The 15,608-nt window shown below is 41.0% G+C and overlaps 1 protein-coding gene across 4 annotated transcripts in view; it reads right to left on the reverse strand.

The window, feature by feature from the left end:
• Positions 1-15,608, reverse strand: part of NPRL3 (NPR3 like, GATOR1 complex subunit) — a 360,149-nt gene that overhangs the window by 331,378 nt on the left and 13,163 nt on the right. For 2 of the 4 annotated variants that reach the window (XM_085628418.1, XM_085628420.1), the window contains exon 3: positions 3,996-4,034. The exons of the other annotated variants lie outside the window; for them this stretch is intronic. In XM_085628418.1, coding sequence (XP_085484544.1) covers positions 3,996-4,034 — 39 coding nt within the window. The remainder of the gene's footprint in view (positions 1-3,995; positions 4,035-15,608) is intronic. 4 annotated transcript variants of the gene reach the window in all.

The raw sequence follows: 15,608 nt of genomic DNA on the forward strand, positions 1-15,608 counted from the left end.
ACGCAAGCAGCAAGCAGCAATACATTGAATCAATGGCGCAGACACGGGAAAGTACGGATAGGGAGAAATATCAAAGATAGTTGCGCCTACAGGTCCCCGTACCTAAAGCCCAGCGAGCCCCCCGGAAACTGTGGCACACATTAAGAGCAAGCGATTCACGATAAGAGAGGTGTACCGCGCTGATCCCAGAAAAACAAGCAAAAAGAAACAGAGAAGAAAAAGGAGGCCATGGAAAAAGAGATAAAGACTAAAGAGTCCCCTCCCCCATCCCCCCACCCTGCACCTCTGCGAATGAGTATGGCCCCACCCCCCAGCAGTGTGCCTGTCGCCCTGGAACTAGACCCGAAATGGTATTATCGTTTTTTATTGTCATATTTTGTTCCCCATCTAGTCCATTGAAAATTGCAAAAATGGCAACTAGACCTCTGCTGAGATGTATGTTTATATATGTCAGGATATTAGTTAATATGAGGTGATTATATTTTTGTTTGAATATGATTTGGAAAATTTAATAAAATAAAAAAAATAAAAAAAAGTATTTACTTGGACAATGCCTGACAGACGAGTTCACAGGTGTAATGTTTTACAACTTCTATACACACTCATTTCACCGTAAAGCTAACCGCTTTAGGTATTATGGTCAGAGTCCTGATGAATGTTCGTGGCTCATTTGGTCTAGCTGATAGACAGAAACAGGTCAACAGTGCTGACAACAAGGGCTCCAATACACCACTTTGTTTCTATAATTGCAACATGGGGTGGAAATAAGGCCTATAGTTTTCATACCCACACACAATGTTATCCATTTGGTCCTACTATGTCACACTAACTTAGGTGAAGCTGCAGCAGTGCTTAATTTGAGTTGGTGGTTGCCGATTGATCCCACCAGCACTCATTTTTGGGGAGCAGCACTCCTTTTTCCTCATCAGACTTTGACCACAAACAAGAGATGGGAAACACACAATGGGTAAAGAAGTAGAAGAGAAAGACAGAACACCCATTACACAGGGAGAAAGCAGGAACCTGCAGGAGTGAGATAAAGTGGCAAGGAGTGTCTGATAGTGGAAGGAAGGGCCATGAGGTCAAGGTGTGACTAGGCAGCCTTGGTATTCAGTGCGCAATTTTTAAAAGCATGGGCCGCGGTTTTCTGAGCAGAGCTTTGGGCACCGGCACTCATTCCAATACAAATGAAGCACCAGGATGCAGAACCAATAAACATGGTAGCCAGAGTAGGGAAAGTAACCATCAACTCGCTTCTGTGTCACACTGCAGAAACCATGAAACCCACTAAGAACCCACTAAGAACTCCCTCGATGCACACTATGGACGCAAGCCTTCGACAATAGTGAGGAATATATGCTGTGTGCCACTAAGTGAGTGAGGGATTGACATCATTTTGTGCCCAATATGTAGCCGTAAGAGATCTGGCCAGATCTTTCTGAAACACCCATATTAAAACAAGATAGGTGACCCCTTTCTATATAGTGACTTTAGTATATGTTGTCAGTGGATGTAGGTAAGCAAGCATATGAAAGCCACTTACACCTTTAATCCTCTTGTTTTACTCTAAACTTTTTATTTTAGTTTCTCCATGCGGCAAACAGTTTTCCCATTAGAAAACATATTTCCCTATAGACCACAACGTATGGGAGTGGTCCTTTCTCTTCCCACCTTCTACAGCGATTCACTCCAGCGTCTTGCTGGAGCACATTTCTGACTATTTCCAGGTGGGATAAGAACTGAGAGGAGTTTGCTAATGCCCACAAACCCACAAGTTTGTGGGCATCCCCAAATTATCAAAGTTAACCACACCCTGATTCACCCACTCCTCACAACTCTTCAATTGTATGCAGCTGTGGTGTACTTACACAGTAGTAAATGCATTTACATATGCTATGTATTCTTTTGTGTACACCCAAGAGATCAAAATGCACAAATGTTTTCCCATATTCGTATGTTTGCTGATAAAAAAACTTTTTTAGGCCTAATTCAGCTAAGATGTGAAAGAAACATATATCATAATGTTTGTTTGTTATTCTGGTAATGAAAGTTCAGAACTCGGTATATTCACTCTAGAAATCGAGGTTACTAAGGAGAACAAATGTCATTGACCACAAACTGGGGGACTGCTTCATAAGCAAGAGAAATACTGCCCAATAGGTGACATCCATTGGCTAGTGGAGACACTGCCACATCCTGCTTTTGGGATCTCAACAGGAACATTGTCTCAACGCACAGGACAGGTATGACGTGGAGAGACTAGCGGGAGCGCTCATATGAGAAGTTACCAAGTTCTGTATGACCTGCACAGGTAAACAGCTTTACGAATGGTGAAGAGACCTTTCAAATGTTAACGCTTGAGAATCAGAAATAAATAACTCCAAGAAGTCTCTTCTTCCAGAAAAGAAACACTATAACGGAACATGTACCAGCCACTCGTCTCCACTCCACCCCCTTAACTTTGGTTCCCACAAAGTAATCAAGGCACAATAAGTCTGAGCATGCAAATTTGTAGTCAATGACCGGGAAGGTCTATTTTTTACTGCACATTACAGGGCACTTTTTAATGTTTTTTTTTTGTTTTAAACCATAACACTGAACCCGAACGCTCTAAGGTTAATAGGTGGATTTGCTGGCTGCAAAAAAACTGGGATATGGGGATTCAAAATGGAGTCATATTGCTCCACCCCAAAAATGTCTCTTTCCACAACAAATCCGAACAGTGGTTAATGAAACCAGCCTAGAGTAGATCTGGCACTGTAGCACAGCACTAAAACACCGACCCGAGGAGAGACGGCAGACAGGGAGTTATCCCAGGACTAGATATACTTAGACCGGACATAGACTAAGAAGACATGATTAAATCTGTTTCTTTTAAGCCATAGGGGGCGAAACACGTGTCAGCTGTCAGCATATTGTTGATTGTATATCAAATGGCATATTCCACCCCTATCTGAACATGGAACAACTTACCTAAAATAAAGGAGCACCTACCAAACAGTAAAAGGATATCACTTTGATTTATTTTAAAAGGGAGAAAACACAGACTCTGTTTTCAAATAGAGTAGAGCTTCTGCCATTTAAGGTTAGTATTGTATTCTTCTTACTACCAGAGGTAATGCAAGTACTGCTAGAGAGAACATGAAGCAGCATTTTCCATTTTTGAAATGGGACATATTTGACCACAAACAGTAATTGTCAATTGCCATCACAAATATTCTTACCATCATTTCTCTAAAGAGGCCAACAAGCTCACTAAAAGAGTCAGAACACTTATTTTAAAGCAAGCATTGGCAAAGTTAACTATGTCTGTCTTGCATTATAAGTCCTGACTAAAACATTTTTTTAAAACTGTTGCATACAAAACAAATATTGTTTTCAGAGTATAATGCATATACGAGAGAAATAATTTAATGTATGAGGATTCGGTGAAACTTTGGTATGCAAACATGTCGTTCATGAATGGAAATGCAAGCACGCCATAGAAGGCGTAATGATCCACCAAACAACCAATAGCATGAGGTGAGAGACCAATACTCCTCCAAAGGAAGCTAAAGTCTGCTCTGTGTATACTATAAAGAATTGGTGACAATGGGTCTGCAGACTGCTGCACTGTAAAGCTGAACCAAAAAAGGAATGTATGGTGTGGGTTTGTTTCTGCACTCAAATTCTCTTGGTGTAACCAGCTAGAGTAAGCTCTACCATATCTGTCAACTATAACAAACATATTCTACTTAACCACCTACTGTAACAACACAGACACACAAAGCACATAAACATAAAGCACATGTATAGAAAGCATACATAATTAAGGTGCCCGTCTAGGTTTTTGGCAGCAAGACAGTATTGCCTTTGATTAGCTTTAAGATTTAGTATTTTATTGCATTAGTTTACATTTTTAGAGTGAAATTAAACATTGAGCAGGCGTCAAAGGACACTAAAAAAAGAGATGCATTCTAGACAAACATGGCCTTGTCTAGAATGTCTGATCTTACCCCTCAACCAATTGCTCATCAGTTGGAGGACATTGCTCTCTGAAATGAGAACATGGAAGTGAACAAAAAACATAACAAAGGGTAAAACAGGCACACAGTGCGCAAAATGGCAGCAATGTATTAAACTTTAAAATATACATTCCACATCCACAAAATACACAAATGCTTCAGCTGAAAAACATGGAAATAAATATATGCAAGAAAAGAGATCTACATATATTTCATGTGCTTAGAATGATCACTTGCTAGAAACACAAACACAAAAATGGAGGCAAATTCTCTTATACAACACACTTGTTTAAGACTGGACAGGAATCCTATTTTTTTTTTTAAAACACACATATTTAGGTAAGAGATGTACCGGTTGTCGATGAAAAAAACTACAGGATGGGTGAAATGAGAATGAACAATTTGTGAGAGTTGTCGGGCAAATTAAGGAGCGACAAATGAGCACAATTGATCACCACTCATAATTTGGAGCCATTGTCCCCCGAGACGGCATAGAACCACAATTTGCAAACTGGTGACTGTCAGTTGGCGACTTATGAACCTGTCAACTACATTAGAGTGTCCACACTATTTAGCATCACCCTCATATATGATGAAGGCAAATTAGATGCTGCACCCCTGGTAGCGGCCCAGTGATAATATGTGTTGCATAGTCCCTTAGGGTAGCAGCCTTGTTAAATGAACCACAGCATAGCCACCAGGAGTAAACTAGCTGAGGTCTGTCCAATTGCTCCCTAAAAGTCCACAAGCTGCCGAACAAGTTTTGTTTATATCCTTCAGATGAGCCATAGAATACAATCCAATATCCATATCCAGCAATAGAAAATGGCATTTTAAAAACAAGCACGCTTAATTTGGTATATAAATAATACCTCATGTATCTGAATCATGTAGGAAATATGAGACTTTCAACCTCATGATGGCTGCATCAATGGTGCCATTTATAATCCGGTCCACACAATGAGGGAGAAGAGGAGGAAGATGTGTTACTGACAACAAAAAGTTATACAGGCACAGGGACCCTAGCAGCCATTCGAAGGAAGGAATCAAATAATAAAACCCCATCGGGTATATGACGAACTATGAGAGTCTATCAGCTGAATGCCCCTTCGGGGCTACAACCAAAAAGGGGTTGGAATATGGTTGATTCCTGTAAACTATGGCTAAGATGATCCAAAAAATGATGGAAGAGAACGATTCTACTAATCCAGTGGTCAAAGCAGACTTCCTTCCAGTCACTTCCATGCAGCGTACGTTGAATATCCTGAATGGCAGGACTGACACCGGTGGTTTCCCAGCTCATAAGGTGCCATACATGTTTAAGGTGAACCCAACCAATGGGACCGAAAAATAAGAAAGCATGTCTGGGTTTGCTTAGTTCTGGCTAGATTGTCCTTGTGTGGTGGTGGGCACAACCGAAATGCACATGGTTGGTCCATGTATGAAATGCAACAGAAAAGCTGCAAACAATGCTACTGAATGCCGTCGACAGTAATTAGCAGAGGCTTGTATTGAATCAAGTGTTTCCAGCTCTCATCAGTTTGCGGTCTATGGGTTAAAGGCATGCCTGATGCTCAAATGGACTGAAACAGTTGTGCCTCTAGGTATGGGACAGCAAAGAAACAATGAGAACAATAAATACATTGAAATTCACGTTCAACCACAGTTGGTAGAATCTGATCATCCCGTGGAAGGTGTTTTCAGAGACTGGAGATGAAAGTCTCACAACTATCTCTAATTCAAAGGGCATTTGATGGACTGGGGAAGAAAGACATCCAGAGGAATTCTGGTTGGCCTTTACACGAAAGGGGCCCCTGGGCCTTTTTTCTGCCCCAGTAAAGTGTTGTTGGAACCTGACTTTAACCAGGCACCACTAACAAAAAGCACTGCCTCTCAGAAGGACAAATCTAAGGATGTGGCACAGGAGACATGAGAATCTGAATAAGGCAAAGTACAGATAATAGCCAGTTAACAAAAAACAAAGAGCTAACAGTTAATAGGGCCATGGTTGACTACAACAGACAGTCCCACAGCATACAACTGATAGTTCACAGACCTCATTCTACTTCAACTTTAGGAGTCTTTAAATAAAAAGATTTAGAATTCTTAACATATGGTTTGAGTAACTAAAGTAGTTAGGAGCCAGAGTGATTTAAGAGAAGGGTGCAGCACAGTCTTCAACAAAACCTCCCAAAAAGAAATACGTTTCACTACACACAAGGGTCATTAAGTGTCCTTTTTGACAACAAGAAATGACAGTCCTTAATTAACTCTAGTCTCAAGTCAGCATAATGTTTCATATTGCCAATGAATCACAACAGATCGCTGAATACTGAGCCTCTCTTGTCTGCGTATCGTCCACGTCATAGTGGCTGCAGATATTTACCTCTGAATATCCCCTTTCCCAAAGGAGCAGCAGTGTTAGCGGAATGGAAGATTGGTGTGATGCTGCAATGGGTACCAGTTCCACGGTGCCCAACAAATACGCTTTACAGACCATGCTGGACACACTTTAGAATACAAACTCTTGTAACGGAACTTTTCATAAAAGCAAAGGGAACTTTTTGGAAAGATTATCAGTGAATGTCATGATTGTATTTGGCTAGCCGATCAATCAATAAAATCTTTATTTGGTTAATCAACCATAAAAGATGACAATCCACAATAAAACAATCAATCAATTTTTCAAAGATATTTAGATTAAATGACAGCAATAAAAACATCTGAACAAGCACTGGGATAATAAAGTTCTGATTCAAATAAAAGTTACTGTCTCCTAACCCTCAATGATCGATTTAAAAATAGATAATGAAACATCTATCCACATCTTGTAGTTCCTGCAAAAATGGTAAGGCTAGAATGCATTGTCTAAAACTAGATTTCTTCAGTAATGGCCTAGGGCAGCAGTCTAGCTACTTTTCTCAAATTTACAAATTAACAAATAACTTAAAGTGCTTTGATTTGGGATTCCACCATACGGGCAAGGAGGATGAGCTCTTGACCACTCAGCCATTTTCGGAAAAGGAATCTAGAAGTGTACTGTGTTTAGCCATAAGCAAATCACCATATACCCGTGTTGAGAGTTGGTGACAGCAGATAAAGAAATTGCATACCCTAAGAGCTTAAAAGCAAGAAGGGAGAAATGTTGGGAGATTTGCTTGCTTACAGCTGAAACATCTTCTCTCTGTACAGATTCAGGAACACAGTGTTAATGTAATTCTTCGGAATGGTACAAACAGAACCAGAATCACTAAAAATTTCAGATTTACCCAACCTCATATGCAAATTTGCTATATAAGCTAACCAGGGAATACGAAGGGCGCATTTGACCAGTCCAGAGGTAGGGAGTAATGACAACAACCAGTTTGGGTTGGAATGTACCTACCGAGGGCAGAAATAAGGATAATTTGCATATGTCTGGTGGGGCGCCGAGAGCAAAAACGACAGAAAGGAATGCAGCTCAGAGCAATTATCAGTACCTGGGGCTATTTCAACATTTTCCCTATATCATTTTGGTAGAGACATTATCAGAGACAGAAACAGGATATAGTATTCTTCTGGGGCATGACCATTTATAAGAAAGTTTGGTTCAATGCTCAGAAACTAACTAATTTAAAACAATTTTTATGAACTAAATGAAAGTTGAGCTTAGTTATAGAAAACGATAAAGGAAATGTTACTGACCTGTAACAAGAGTATAGTTCGAGCAAACTTCATGTTCCGAGTTCTTGGAAAATCTTTGAAAAATGTCTTACCTTTGACCTCTAGAGAGAATAGTCTCGTACAATTCTCCACATCTCAATGTCAATTTCAGATGCCGGCGAACAAACATGCAGGGACTGGTCATGTACAGTTGATGTAATAAGGGGTTGAATGTATCGCTTGGTCGGTTTTTAAGGTAGTGAACGTGTTGATTTTTTGCGCATTGCTGGACAAGGTCATTGTGAATATTCTTGGGCAATCATTGGAGTTTTTCTTTCTCTTTGGATAGGGATGAATTTACCCATTGGAATTTTAGCGATAAGTTTGCAAGGAACTTGCAACTGGTCTCTGGATTTTGTGGGGATTTAAATCGTGCCTTACGTTTCTTCTTGGTAAGCAGTTGCTACAGGGCATCTCGACGTCTTTTGAATGTATAATTAAGGATTATATGTTGTTGGATGGTTTTAACTTTAATTTCTTGTGATTAGGATGCCGACAAATTGCAAGTGGTTCGTACTTGGTTGAGGGAAGAAATAGTTAATTATTAAACTTGCCACTGCCTTTACACTATGTGAACAAATTGGATTGTGCTTACGGTTTCTGATCGGTAAGCAGTTTCTAACTGGTAATATTATGAGTTTTTTTGGAACTGGAATTCGAAAAATTGGTTGTTGGTTGGGATTTGCATAAACTCACTTGTAGGACTTAATATTATTCTATTTCTTGTTTTTTCTTTCAACACTGCACTGGGTTTCTTGCTTGTCTTTTGCTTTTCCTCCTTTTTGCTTACTACACTATTTATTATTTGGCTTTTTGTTGTTTGAGCACGGCTATAGGTGTGGGGGGATATTTCCTTTATAATTTCAGTACTTTTCACAGGTTGGTTCTTCCTTTTCGCTCTTATGAATTTTCAAGTATAAATTATTTTTAAATTCCTGGTTCCGGGAGATGGATGGTTTGGCCACAAAGTTCTTATGGGGGGGACGGAGGCCCAGGCTGGCCCTGGCCCAATGCCGCATCCTGCCCTTTGATGGTGGTCTTGGGATGACAAGCCTCTACCTCTATTACTTGGCGACCCGGCTTCTTACGGTACACGATTGGTTCTACGGCGGCTGGTCCGACCCGGCGTACCGCCTGGAACTGCACACCCTTGGCTTGCCACTATCCGGGGGATGCTATACGGAGATGTTGTCCCCCAAGCTCTCCCTAACGTCACGCGTGGAGTGCTCCTGGACTGGCGTGCCCCCCTGCGTCATACCCGCTGGTCGGGTAAGCTGACCCGGTATACCCCCATTGTGGTGTGGCACCCAGCTCCGGGAGGTCACCTACCTTTCAGGATTCCGGCCCTAGGATCTTATCAGGATTTCCCTGCTGGGCGATGTATGGAGCGGTACCCACTTACGCTCGTTCCAGGATTTGCAGGCGCGACATTCCCTTCACTCGTCTCAGTTTTTCCGATACTTGCAGCTGCGCCATGCCCTCCGTTCCTATATTTCGGATGGCACTGCACTCCCCGAGTATAGTCCCCCTGAGGCCCAGGTCATGACAGGCGATCTGGGCCGGGGAGGGATCTCCCATATTTACCGTTCACTCACCAACAACACTCCCAACTCCTTCTCTCAACTCCGAGACAAGTGGGAGGGTTGGCTGGGGACTCTGGATGACGCTGACTGGAGGGACGCCCTGATGGCCCCTAAAATAATTGCGGTCTCGGCGAGGCTGCGGCTAGTCCAAATATACTTCTTACATGCTGCCTATCTTACACCGCTGCGTCTTCACCGCGCGGGGCTTCGACTCGATGCCCTCTGCCCCCGCTGCTCCCACTCCCAGGCTGATTTTTATCATATGGTGTGGCTTTGCCCTGCAATACAGGGGTATTGGGAGTCAGTAACGGGAGAGCTCTCAGAGGTCTTGGGCTGGGAGGTTCCCATTGACCCTACACATATTCTCCTGGTCATCACAGAGGGGCTGGATGGCACCAGCGCTGAGAAACTCTTCCTTAATACAGCGCTAGCAGTAGCTAAGAGGGATATTGCAGCTCACTGGCTGAATAATACCGCACCCACATTGGCGAGTTGGCACAGGGGGGTGGACTGGTGTGCCGCACAGGAACGGCCTCTTTATGTGGCCAGGGGTTGTCCTAAGAAGTTTCTCTGTATCTGGGGCAAGTGGGTCGGAGTGATAGAAGACTGATTTGGACTGATATGAGCTCTAGTTTGGAAGTGGACTTGCTGATATTGGTTGTCTATGCATCAAATCTTTTATATCAATGTGATGGGCTTGTATCTTGGTCATGCTTTCTAAAGGGTATTTCTAAATGGTGCTGTGTTCTTTGTTGCAATCAAATGTCAATAAAATTGGTTATCAAAAAATTATTTTTCAATTAAAAAGGTTTCAAAGTAACATCTAGCCTCTATAGTCAGAAGCTTCATTGGGTCTAAAACGGCTCTGATAATATGTATTTACAGCCCTGAAGAAGCCCCGCTGGGGGTGAGACGCGTTAGCAGTATGTACAGTTTGGTACAAGGAATACAGAGAATAAAAAGAATTGCAACGCACAAACAAAGAGGATTTGAGAATTTTTGTTTTGTTGACTCCATTTATACACTTTTCTGTATTGCCTCTCCTCACTTTGTTTCAATTTCAGATTGATCTGCATGCACCAATATATCAGGATAATAAGCAGACCTTTCCATATGTAGTGAACGGTCTGACCATGTAAGTCTCTAATAAAATAATTCCACTCTGAAAAGCAAGTGTTATATACAAGCATATTTTCCTTCTCCTTTAGTTTTTCTTCTCCAGTAAGACATCTTTTCCAGGTTCAAATGCATGAATAGCGTAGCAGCCAGTGCCTGAAACAAAGACCAAATAAGGTAAATTGCTAACAACGGGATAATTCATAAAAGTTATTTAGACAAAAATTGAAATAAAACAAAGTGGTGTAAAAAATAGTTAATCTAAAGACATACCAGATCAAACAATCATATAACTCCACTGAAAAAGTACAAGCAGGTGTGCACAATCTGAGGTTTAAAAGTAAGTACATATATTGGTTATAATAGAAAGAAAGTCACAATTGTAGGGTTCATTAGGCATACGCAATCCAACCTAATGTACAATAAAACAAAAGTCCTAATTCGAGCATCATACCATAATGTATGTAAAGTCTTCTCTCTTAATTAAGGGAATAAGTGCTTTGTACGCATCAGTTATTCCGGAGATCCAATGATTACTGTGTGAGCAGTGGAGCAGACCTCAACTTTTCGGTCTCTTGTGTCACTTAAACATCGGACCATCCTATATATATAACTGGTGCTAATAAACTCAATCTGATAATATTTATTAAGCAAGATGAGACAGGCAGGGGTTCAACTTCTGTGTGGTTGGAAATGGAATTGATTATTTATTAGGTAGAGCTACGCTGTAGCAATCTAGCGAGAGTAGAAGCAGGAGGTCCTGTCATTATTGTACATGATTAATGTATGTTGGGTTGCATATGCCTGATACAACCTACAATTTTGTCTTTCCATTATAAACAAAATAAGTAATTCCTTTTGAACCTCAGATTCTGACCGTCTGTTTGCACTTTTTCAATGGAGTTATATGATTAATCATTTGACCTGGTATGTCCTTAGATTAACTCTTTTTGACACCAATTTATTTAATTTTATTTTTTGTTTAAATAACTTCATAAATGATACCCTTATTAGCAATTTACCGTATTTGTTATTGATACCCTAGACCTCGAGGGGTTATTGGGTTGCCTTACCCCCACAGTAGTGAAGTAAAGACCAGGCAGATTCGAATACAAAAGTTGAATATAAAAATGGATTTTAAATACAACTTCAGCAAAATACCTGAATTCAGGCAATCATTATTACTGTAGGCATGAAAACAACAGTAGGTCGCAGCTTTAAAAATCTCAGTCAAAGGAACCCTACCGAATGGTGCATCCTTACTGTACCAAAGCGAGCCCTTGAACAACCTGGAGTGGGTTGGTTTTCCAACTGACAACACATTTCGATATGTATCACAACCAATGTGACCAATCCATGTGTGGGCATAGTATACCATTATGCAGTTGAACCAAAAGATGACAATGGGATATGAGACTCTTCTACATAACATTTTGAGACTCCATGTGGAGGTCAAAATGGAAGAGAACGACCTGCGTTTTCACACAGGCACGCTCTGCTGAGTACTCCAGTTACCCTTCATCCGTGCGTCTCTGTCCAGCAGTTGTAGGAGACCAGTGGGCGCAGAGAGAGGGTCACCGCACAGTGATGGGCCATCCAGGCCTAGAGCTCAGAGAGAGGACTGCAAGCTATGGCCAGTCGTGGCTCACATCGGAGAGAGAAGGAAAATCCCAGCAGCACCAAGAGCACGTGCATCAAGGACATGAGTATATCTGGAACATTTTTTGTGATGAGTGGCCTAGAGGGAGATTCAATATGAAGAGGGGACAGTCTAATTTCCATGTTGTCCTAGGATTGTTGTCTCACTCTCTGTCTAGCAATTAGGAGATAATATTATTTTAGGCAATTTGCCATATTGCAGGCAGCACTTCACTGTAGAAGGGCATAGTGAAGCTTATCACTCTTATTAGAGCCCTTTTCCAAATAAAACTTCTCGGGTGTGCAACCTGCCAGGCCCTTGTGCTTCAAACAACCTGAGACTGCTATTTTCTCCGTTTCTTCAACTTAATTGAGCCTCAGTCCCCCAAAGTCACCATTGGCTGTTCATCACTAGTTTACCCTATATACAATCCAACTCCGATCTCCACTCAGTCCTTCCATAAAATAAACTGAATAATGTAGAAACGGAAAACTGAGAATAACTGCTACTAACAGTGTAATGAGAGATTTGACGTGCAGTAACCCATTCCAACACGTCAACTCTAATAAATCCACTTTCCCAAAGGTCACTGGTGGTCAGAAATGCTGGCCAGTATGCCTCGCACTCTTATGAGAATGGTGAACAGGTGTCTAGTTTCCCAGGTGTGAAACATGGGCTTCCGTGGGTTTCCCGGAACCAGCAGTGGTACTGCCTTGCAGAGATATTCTGGCACATGTTATTTATTTTGACGATCTGCAAACACATTAGTGTATGCAAATTTGCTTTATTACTCTAGATGAGCTTAAAGAAAAGAAAAACATAGGTTAATAATTGCATACAAGAGACTGAATGATAAAAACTCTAAAATCCCAAGTAGAATGCTGCCAAGTGAGAAATCAATAGAGAAGAGGCTTCATATGCCTAACCTCAAGGGAAGCACAGACTTGAGAAACAAGAAGAGACTAAGGGCCATATGTATGAACACATTTTCCAATAGACGCAGAATGGGTAAACCCTTTGATACATCTGGCCCTAAGGGCTCGTTTAGAGTTTGGTGGACTGGGTTACTCAGTCACAAAAGTGATGACTATCCCTTCTGTCTTATTACAAGTGGCAAAGGATATAATGCACTTGTAATATGACGGAAGGGATAGCCGCCTCATTTATGATGGAGTAACTCATACACCAAACTCCAACTAAGGCCCTAAAGCTTGTTTCACTGTGGCCACATTTTTTGCAGGTGTTTAGTCCTAGATGCTCCAATATATCCAAATCTGCAGGAGACAATATGAACAGTCCTAGTCCTTAAACTGGTGAAAGGTTTTACAAAAGATTTGCAAAGAGAGGTGGAAGATGGAAAGGGGACAAGTCATACTCAAAATAATGTAGGGGGAACATGAAGGACGATCTGTGATTTTGTACAACTATATATGATAGATGTTAGCAGAAGATCAGTTTCATGCGGGATAAAAGGAAGAAGGCAGAAGAAACAAGGTAATGGACCCTGTTCCACTGATTTCCTACCAAAGTCCCACAGGGGTTACTTACCAGTCAGGATATACTAACACAAGTGAATTGGGGAGGCAGTGCATCAACAGTACCAACTGTGCAATATATTTGGAACCAACAGTCTCTTTGAAGATCCAAAGAACAAACATTTAAAACAGATGACCTTGTGATCGGGCCACCCCAAAACTTTTAGTGGTTGCTAATAGTGTTGCACCTGTATTGCGGCAGCAATATACAGACAATTCACATGCTCATGACAAAGAAACAATCCTTTTTTCAATGGAAGTTGGAGACTGAGCCATGGGTAAAAGAAACAAAAAGCAGACTGTCCTTTTGTCATAAATCTTACAAGGAAAAACATTACAGAAAAGTCTCTAGTAAAGGAGTGGTGGCTATGAATGAGCTGGCAAGGTGCACCGTTGGTTGCGATGAATACTTCTTGGACTCTTGGTGAAGGCCTAGAAGGCATGGTTGCCCAAGTCACACCTTATAGTGCAGTCCCTCTAAATTTAAAGGCACAGCCTGACTACCTGGATACGGAGAGCAGGTGCCTGAAAAAACACTTGCACTTCCTCTCTATTTTGATACAGCGTAACGGAGCAAAAGCAATCACCCTTTCATTTCTCTAACTTTTGGGAAGGTACGTTGTAGAAATAGCATTTTAGAAATCTACTGTATAAATTACAGTGAACAAAGTAAGGCTGAAAAAGACATCTTTTTTCTATTCCTTTTCCAGCGACATGAGACACATCAAAGGAAAGAAGTCTTTCTATCTCTTGAAAGATTTACCAAGAGGACCCAGGAAATTAGCGCTCATCATTTGTGGGGTGGCGTAGTGAGCAAAAGAACGATGGATTTAACCCAGATCTCTTGGCTGGCGGTGAATGTTCGATTTATTCAGCATTGCGGCCATCATTTGTTGCAGTAACAACACGTTGAGGCGTCTGCTAATTTTGATGCATTTAGGCCGGGTATCTAGATAATATAAGCTAACTGAATGTAAGGCTACTGGCTGTGACAAAGGGCTTGTCCGTGCAAAGGGAGCTATTTAAAATAAGCAATGTTTTCTTGAATGACTATTCGGGATTTCTAAAAACTTTTTGTAAAAATACTTTGATGTTTTAATGTGTTTTGTTTTGTGGGAATGATATGCCTGAATAAACTAAATTTTAAGTCGCAGCTTAATAGGAAACTCTGTTGTGCAACCAGTGAAGAAGTTCACTTAAAGGCCTACTCCTGAGAAAAACGCTATGCAAGAAATCTGTCCACTAAAATCCCTCTGAGACACAGGAGAGGAAAGCCAACAAAATCCAAGTGAAATTCCCTGCATAGTTCTCCTGTCTCTGTACCAGGATATGCGATCTGAAATTGAGGCTACAAAATTAAAAATACCAAACTAAAATACAAGTTTATTCACCTCTGTAATGGACAGTAGGTCAAAGAATGTGGCAGCTCACCCACTCATGCTAAACTTTATACAATTTGGCCTTTGGCAAGTTTTTTAGGTTTAGAGGAAAGATATTAGCATTAAGGGACAGCATATTGGCCCACATAAAGGACAACATAAAGTCATTATCACAACTAAGAGTGTATCAATAGGCATGAATCACAGGTCCTTACAAAACTGAGGCAAAGCTAATGGGGCAAATCGAGTGGTACGATTGGTTGTATTATCTAAAAAAGGATTGGTTAGCCAACGGCATCACAGGAGCAAAGTTTCAGAGACTCCTCATCAAGGAATTGAGAAAGAAAATAAATGTTAAGTATTAAAAATAAGCTCAATCCTCGCCCTATTTTTTGGTGAAATAGACAATTCCTTACAGTGCCGTTTATTTACCTTCCCTCATCACCACGCCTCATTTGTATGCTCTTCACAAATTAGCCAATACAACTAAGACATAATACCTTAAGAGCCATTCCTTCTGATGATTTTTCAAGAACTAAAGCCTATTCAATAAGGTTTTCTCTCTCCTCTTTCGCTATTTTTTTCATGTCTCTTCCTCTTTTATTCCTTGCATGGGGTCCACATTGTTATGAACCGCAATGTACCCCAAT

This window comes from Triturus cristatus, chromosome 10, assembly GCF_964204655.1.
Source record: "Triturus cristatus chromosome 10, aTriCri1.1, whole genome shotgun sequence".
NCBI lineage: Eukaryota > Metazoa > Chordata > Amphibia > Caudata > Salamandridae > Triturus > Triturus cristatus.